General features: G+C 34.4%; 1 protein-coding gene across 2 annotated transcripts; it reads right to left on the bottom strand.

Annotated features, from left to right (window-relative positions):
* Positions 1 to 1,051: 1,051 nt before the first annotated feature.
* On the bottom strand, positions 1,052 to 4,475 carry LOC116136389 (cytokinin dehydrogenase 7). 2 transcript variants are annotated; one of them, XM_031422110.1, is made up of 4 exons: positions 3,645 to 4,472; positions 3,206 to 3,484; positions 2,244 to 2,506; positions 1,052 to 1,432 (listed from the first exon to the last, which is right to left on the bottom strand). In XM_031422110.1, exons 1-4 carry the CDS (start codon positions 4,329 to 4,331, stop codon positions 1,105 to 1,107), a joined length of 1,557 nt encoding a protein of 518 aa, XP_031277970.1. In that variant the 5' UTR covers positions 4,332 to 4,472; the 3' UTR covers positions 1,052 to 1,104. The 2 variants fall into 2 exon arrangements, with proteins under 2 accessions (XP_031277970.1, XP_031277977.1); XM_031422117.1 differs by lacking the exon at positions 1,052 to 1,432 and adding an exon at positions 1,726 to 1,904 and having other exon boundaries at positions 3,645 to 4,475.
* Positions 4,476 to 8,475: the final 4,000 nt, after the last annotated feature.

The raw sequence follows: 8,475 nt of genomic DNA, 5'->3' as shown, positions 1-8,475 counted from the left end.
TTTTCAAAATAAAATATTAAAAAATTGTTTTGAAAAACATTAAACCCATTTTATAAAAGTTCTTGAATTCATTGTTTTGGAAAATTACAAATCATATTTAAAGTTCTCACTCAAGTATAAAGAATGACATAAGAATAACTAAGTTTCAAATCAATGACATGAATAAACATAATGTCTAATTGTGTATACTATGTTATGACCCGAATAGGAGAATTATAAACTACTAATAAATTAATAAAAATAATAATTTAGGAATGTCACATTAGTTACGTGAATTATTTTGTAAAAGAAATTTATAAAAATAGCATATGAAAATTCTTGACTCTAATAAATATAGTATTATGTAATTTTGGAGATATATTTGTAAGAAAATGTAGGTATTTAATAGAAGTTGAATTAATTTAGGTGGAGTAGGTGAAAAAAGGAATTGGAAATGGGAAAGGAGACTGAAGTGCACGCAAATCAAAACGTGATTTTCGCGGGGAACAACACCACTACGTCCGTGCATGACACGTTTATCAAAGAACGTATTGGATACTCTGCCATGCAATTTAAACTTTCTAACTCTTTTTGATTGGTCGTCGCTTCTTACCAAAAATCATGATCTTATTATTGCCTTCTAAAGCCCCTCTTTCCACCCCTCACTTTTCCCTGCTTTTTATAACCCTAAAGTTAAAGTTCAAAATTTTATCAAACCAAGTAGATTTGATTTGCATGAAGTTTTAAGTATCCCCCCGAGGTTAAAGCTTTTTCATCTTTTTTGCATGAATTTAGTTCATACAGAATCTGATTCTGTTATTTGTTTAATGTTAGACAAGACATGAATTATAGTATCTTTATTAGCTTGAATGATAGAGACATTATAATATGAATCAAAATCAAATTTTAAGGATTGACATTTAATTATTTGATAGTTAAGTTACTCCATCTTACTCATTAGTCAAATCTATATTTGCTTTTCTTTTTCGATAATCAATCACATAAAAAGCATCAAAAATTTTTTGGTACCCAATTCCTTTACTACATTCAACATGAACATGACCCACCATCAAAATTACAATTGATTTTTTTTTTTTTTTGTCCACCAACCAACATTACAACATACTAGGGATTACATGAAATATTACGTATCCTTTCAAATATTTTCTGTCCAGGTGCAAGAATAGCCATTGGATCATAGCACGCCTTCCTCTCCACAAATCTTTCCCATTTACCTCCAAAATGTTCCTTCCATTGCTCTTCTGTTTGGTAGTGAGGCAGGTATAACTTGTAATCGAATCCATTTTGGACGCAATAGTCCACAATCTGACGGTTTTGTGACACCATTTTCTCAACCTCTGCACCGTTCGATCCTGTTGGAGAAAATCGGAGCAAGGCAACAAGGTAGAAGACATCTTCTTTTGGTGTCATCACCGACGTACGATTATCCCACCTAATACATTTAAAAAGGAGTAATTAATTAATGGTGTAATTTTTTTTTTATTTTTTATTTTTCACTTAATTGGGTAAGTTTGTAAGAGAACAAACTCCTAGGTGCTTGGTTAGAATTTAACATTATCATAGAATGTGGGCACACCATAGGGACAAATGAGTCAATTACAAAATTGGTAGATGGAGCCCAGACAAATTATGTTGTCATTATAGCTAGGTTGGCGAATAAATATCCTTGTCGTTTCTCAAATGACAGACTGACCATGGAAAGTTACCTCTCTTGTTACCTCCTTTTCCATCAAAAGAGACACCTTTAATGACGCAATTACCCCCCAACCTTCACCAGTCTCAATTTCCCAAAATACCCTTAATCTCCCCGACCCCACTGTATCTTTGTCCCACGGGTCAGGTCAGTACAGTTTTCTTTCTACGTTCGCTTCTACGCTAATGCGCCCCACAGCTGCACCAAACTCCTAACGTCAAGCAAATGGCTAATTAATAGAATCTTTCCATACAGTAGTTCGGATCCGATACAGTACAAACAGTGCAGGGATGTACATTTGGTACAGCTAGGCAGTAATTAAAAAATAAAAACGAATCCTCGCGAGACATGGCTGACCATTGGGAGAAAAAAAAATATTTGACCTGTTTTTAAAAAAATCTTAACCACCGGATTTAAAATACAAAGCAGGTGGTCAGCATATTAGGTGTTTGATTAACAATTGTCTATGGCCCACCAGACGTGAAACATGTCTATTGTCCAATCAGCTCAAAGTAAATTAATTACACTTAACAGGAGAGGAAGTGCTTACTTGCTTCGCAGTAGAGGGTAAATTAACATGGGTCCACCCACGCCATCCTTCAAGATCTTCTTGAATATGGCTTCATCAAATTCCGCTATGTCTGATTTGGCGACGAACATGTTCAACCAAGGGTGAGGAGAGTCCCAAATTCCGTTGGCTTTTGCATGTTCCTCTGCACGCTTTACACGCAAGAGAAAATCCACGTAGCTCAAGTCCACTTGGAATTTCAGCTTCTTGATAAATCTTAGCCATCCAAGTAATCTCTTCACCACCTGTACAAAATCAAGGACAATTATGTCATTTTAAACAGTAGATGAATACTATTCATTGACTTACATATTCCGGAAATTTAAGGAATTTTGGCCATTTTACAAGTTGGGGGGAGGGGGGGGACCAATATTCGTCATCGAAATCTCAATGATCAGCACTAGATGTGGCAATACTGTTTTAACCCTGACAGAGTTATAATATTACGAAAATGAGCCCTCCAGGAAAACGAAGGCAGGAGAAACAGTAGTACCGTGTAACGTCAGTTGCGTGATAAAATAGGGATAAGGCGGGCAATAAGATATTCTCGTGTGTCAGAAAATCCAATGGAAGATACATTACACTGTATAGTCAGTTTTCAAGTCTCGAACCATATATATAATTCCTTCTCTCGGTGTTATGAATGGAGGACGAGAATAAGCCGTCCTCCATCGCTCAACGCTCAACACGTGTTAGTGCAATCTGAGTCTTTTGACTTTATTAGTGTCCGGCGGGACAGTTTGGACCCATGCCCCTCAATCCACGGTCAACATCTTCAAACACGACTCGACGCACTTAGCATCCACCTAGGTCAAAACTCAGTTATCACTCCAAACAACATGGCCCACACTTTCACCACGCCCATAGCTTGTGGCTTAGTGACCCAAAATCCATTTTTATTTTCCTCATAACTCAATTACCGTGATGCAAGAGAGATTGCTTACCGTATCAACTGTGGAAGGGTGGTCACTGTTGTTGTAATGAAGACCGAGTTCAAGACAATAGAGAACTGAGTCAGCGTTTCGAGGTAAGTGAGCCGGGTCGAATCCGTGGTCCGGGTCCAGAGGCACCGAAGGCCATCCGTTAACCGGGTCATCACTGTTAACGAACACGAAGCCTTCCACGTAGTCAAACGACTCGCCGTCTCCTTGACGAGTCACCAGGAACTCAGCGTCCCGAGTAAACTCATCGAACTCGGTATACACCACCCTTATCCATCTCACCTAATTACATTAATAAACAATCAGATCACGTAGCATAAAAGTGTCGTTCATGCACTTGAAACGCACGCTCTAAGAATTTTGGTAAGGAAGAGACAAATTAATATGAAGTAATGAGAAATGTGAAGAATTCTTTGTTAAATTAAGGAAAAAAAATACCCACCATGTCCGGTGCTGACTGTACCAAAACTCTAGCTCTGGTTATGATTCCAAACTGACCAAGACCACCCAGGACACTGAAGAACAATTCACAATTTTTCTTTTCAGAGCAAACTACAACTTCACCTCTTCCAGTTACCACCTCTAACTCGGCAACGTTCGCCGTTTGTGGGCCGTAACGGAAGGCCTGACCACTGACGCCTGCGTTAGATAAAGTTCCACCCACCGTTAAACTCAAATAATCAGTCCACGACCTCGGAGCCAAACCATACTCCTCAATGCACCGTTTTAGGACATCTTCCCATAATGCCCCTCCAGACACATCCACATAGGTTGAACCATTAATTTTCACTTCTTTGAAGTGGTTGTTTTCCGTGGGGCGCATATTTATGAGGAGTCCACGGTCAACCATCGCTTGGCCGTTGATTGAGTGGCCGTTACCCCTCGCCGCCACCGTCAGAGTCGATGACAGTGAAGCCGCTTTGATTACCCTCGCCACGTCATCGGCACCGGAGGGTCTAATTACGGCTAACGGTCTACGAGAATACAGTCCGCCGAAATCGTTATCGGCGGAAGCCGTTCTGTCAATACTGCCTTGGAGGTCCAGAGTCTTGCACATAATTGAAGCCTCGACGGCTGCTTTTGATTCGATGTCGTTTTCGGGAACGAATCTCTCAAGACAAGCTATCATCTTGGCCGGCGAACGAAAATTGAAATGGGTTAAATTGGCCGGTGACCGGTAATCTTGTTTGTTTCTAGGAAAGCTAATAAATGAGAAATAAGCGTTTGTGTGTTGTGTGTTGTGGTTGTGACAGTTGAGAGTTTAGGCTTTAAATAGGAGAAGATTGGGGTGTATTTAGAAATAAAATGTTGTTAATTAAATAATAATGATGGCATGAGTGTAAGTTTCAATAACTCTGTTGACGTTGTGATCCTAACAACACCCTCTGTCTGCCACTTCCACGTATTATTTTTCTATTTTTTTCCTCTTTATATCAATTTTTATGATGATAGCTTATCAACTTTTAATTTGCTTCAATTCTCGCCTCTGGTTTTTTAATTTTGGTTTTATTAATTACTAGTGTTAAAGAAAAGGCATATGATATGATGATGAAAATGAACAAAATTTGCTATAAATGAAATAAATAGTGAAGTTATAGTTTAAACATGTGGAAAGCATTATTATTAATTAATTAAATGTGTTGATATAGTTGAGTGTTATCTAGAAGTCTAAAAGACCCCTATCAACATGCCAACTATTCTCCTCCTCTTCATATATATATAAAAAAAAAAAGAATTAAAATTTAAGACCAAAATAAATCTAAATTTTAAGAGTGGCCCAAGATTTTGTATTTCTTCACGCAGAAGCCCCCCTTAATTCATTTTAGTTAACTAGATAAATATATGTAATTATTATTAATTAGACAAAAAAATGCTGTTTATATAATTATAGATTATTCCTTCATCGGGATGAGGTAAAATGTATCCATCTCTAAGTATTCATATCTTACGGGATTTTGCTTAAAAAATAAGCACCAAGAATTGTTCCTTAAATTTGGTCATATAGCAGACCTAATTGGAGAGCTAGTGGAATAATTGTCATTAATTTTTAATTAAAATAGACTATCAATTGTTGACAATACAACTTAATTCAGTGCTTAGGCTTTTTAATTAAACCATTTATTTAGTTGTGGGTTTACTTTGTTTCTCTTCTAGAGAAATTTATTTAGTTATTATTTTAATACATAGTTTATTTCTTTGTTTATGCTACTCCACTTTGATATTAATTTTGTAAACAAAGAAATGAGATAGGAGGGGTCTGTACTCAGTAGGCGGTTGAGATGCTTGGGTTTTCTTGTACTAAATATTGGTAGAAGATTTAGGGGCACGTATAAAAATATATTGGACTATTTATAAGTCAAAATATAAAGAGCACTCACACTAATAATTAAAAATTAAGTCAACCCATTTTAAAAATGAAGTTGCAAAAATCTCGTGATACTTAAATTGTGACATTATGAAATTGTAACACCTCAAACTTAAGAGTAGACTACACAAGGAAAACAAGAAAAATAAAGGGGGGAGAGAGAGAGAGAGAGTAAGAGATTCAAGGAACNTTGTAATTTGAAGATTAATTAACTTTTGTTGATTTCGTTTTTAGGTAACAGTTGTTATACGAATGAATAACTGTTCCTTAACAATCTTAACATAAAGATCGATTAAATTTTGTTTTGTTTGTTTTCAAGGAAATGTTCATGTACTTTACTAAGATCAAATCGAGGATGATCCTATTGTCAGCCCAACTATGAATATGTGTCATATCTATATTAGTAGAAACAATTTATTTGTGTTGAATATGTTTTCACATATTCAACATAAATGAACTGTTTGAGAGAAAGTTTGTGAGAGAGTGTTGTTGGTATAATATATATATAATTCCAATTAGCATAAAGTTATCTATAGTTGGCATATTTATAAATATATGGACACATATTATTTTTAAATTAAATTGGTGTGATATATATATATATATATATGCCAACAATAGATAACTTTATGCTAATTGGAATTATACACAACAAAAAAGATAACTATCTTAACTAGGAAAGAGAGTTGTTGTTTACAGTTTGAACATTTTTTTATATCATTAATTTGGAGTAGTCTTCTCGTCATTTGTTCTTTATAGGTTTGCCTTTTCTTTCTTTTTAGGGTAAAGTTATAGCTTACCTTAATCGTAATCATAATTATAGAAATGTCTTGGGTACATTACTTTATATTATGCCCAATAAATTTATATAGTTCATACATGATTTTTTTTTTTTTCTCTTACATGTCCAATACTCTTATTTGACAGTGCATTGATTGAAGGATATTTCAGTCCGAAGAAAAAAGTTGGTCTACTCTTCTGATCGGATGAATTTGATTTTTTGGCAGCTAATAATGCAGAGAAACGAGCTTATCCACAAAAAAATTGTTGCCATTTTAGCAGTCTATGTCGAAATATGTGTCTTTGATTAAATTTGACTTTGTTGGAGATGGGACCGTGGAGCCAAATGGAGAAGTTTCTTGTAGACGAAAACTGTTAATCTGGTTTAAATTAATTTAATTATAATGATTGATAATTGCAAGGCATAATCTTTGATTAATGAGAAAAATACAAGATATAATACAGTTATTATATGTATGTCATTGTGATATCCATTTAATCCACGAGGTCCATTGAACACTCTACAAGCATAACGTTTCAAAGTATGTCACAAATGTGATAGATAGACTCAAAGTGGGGCGAATCCAGGAAGTCAATGAAAGAAGCAAATATTATCAACCGTTAGACCAATCCTTTGGGGTTACCATATGATTATTCAAACAAGAATAAATAAACTCGTAATGTTCCTTTCAGTTGCATAATTTATAGAGTTCAAATGTAATCACAACTCTTGATTTTCTTAGTTCTATAATGTCCTAGTTATTATCCCAAACCGGCCTGCTTCTTCATATGTGTGGTTTATTTGGTTTATTTAAATCTTGTTGTAGATTTGCAATAGATTTTCTGATTGAAAAAGTTGACATTATAATGTTACCTCTATTCCAACAGATGCCATTTTACAATCTTTTCCAGGCCACTTAATTAATTGTGTATTATTTACTCTTAGCTTATTGATTGAGACTTGTTCAAAGGCGGCACCATTTTTTATATAATCTGATGGATACCAAAGTTTTCCTCCCTTTGATGTAGACAATTACCAATAAGGGATATTAATTAATCAAATATTATATATGTAATGTGTTCAAATAATTTGACAGAGTTAAACTCATCAAAGAGATGATGATTGAAAGATTTTTGTACTGAGTTCTTCGTTACCTCAACGTCTTAATAATATTATTGGATACACCAAAACCCTGATAAATTTGTTCATAATGTTTCAGGTTCTTTACTTGATAATCTTGATAAATGGCTGAAAGCTACATAAAAGAATATTCGTAGCAAATGGTCCATAGTTCCATATACTATTTTACTAATTCCGAGAGAGAATACAGTACAATATATTGTTTTCATTAAGAAGATTGAATAGTCGTGTGAAAATATAGCGTGATGGCTGCTGAATCACTTTGAAAATGAGGTGATTGCGAGAAGAGAAATTCTAAAAAAATGAGTTGATTTTTGACCAAATTGGTAATGATAGATTTCCTAGGATTTTGTTGATGTTAGGTAGTTAAGATTTGGCTATTTGTTTTGTAATGATTTTAATGAAGTTAGGCAAAGAGGTAAGGTTGTAACAAATATGAATATTGAAAGTCAAGAGAGAAGAGAATCTGATAACGGGGATTTTGTGTGTTTCTTGGGGAAAACAAACACATAAATAAAGTCAAGAACTAAAAAAACATGCTTTCACAAGCAAAAGGATTTGGTCGTGATTGATGAGGTTTTCAAGTTACCAACTTCTTGTATATTATCTCCAATATTTTCAATGGACTGATAATTAGATGTGTTCAAAAGCCACACGATCTTCACCTTTTTTTTTTTATTTATGGGAAGAGATTGTTTTCAAGGAATATATTTTGTCTCCATAGCACAGAAGAGATAGACAAGATGAGTTCCATCAAATGTTATTGTATATGTATTTATTTTCTGTTATGAATATATCGTTAAGAAACATTTAGTTACCAATATTAACCTGATATATGGTATTAATTCTTCATTTCTGCTAATAATTCCTCTATTGAAGGTGTTAAGAATTTAAAACAGATTCAAAATTTGACAATTAATGAATAGCAGCAATCGCTTTGACAATTACAAAAGTTGAGGAGGCTAATATTATGATTAAGATTTTGAA

The sequence above is a fragment of the Pistacia vera genome, unplaced genomic scaffold, assembly GCF_008641045.1.
Source record: "Pistacia vera cultivar Batoury unplaced genomic scaffold, PisVer_v2 Contig109, whole genome shotgun sequence".
In the NCBI taxonomy this organism is placed as follows: Eukaryota; Viridiplantae; Streptophyta; class Magnoliopsida; order Sapindales; family Anacardiaceae; genus Pistacia; species Pistacia vera.
This window is presented reverse-complemented; position numbering and strand designations above follow the sequence as displayed.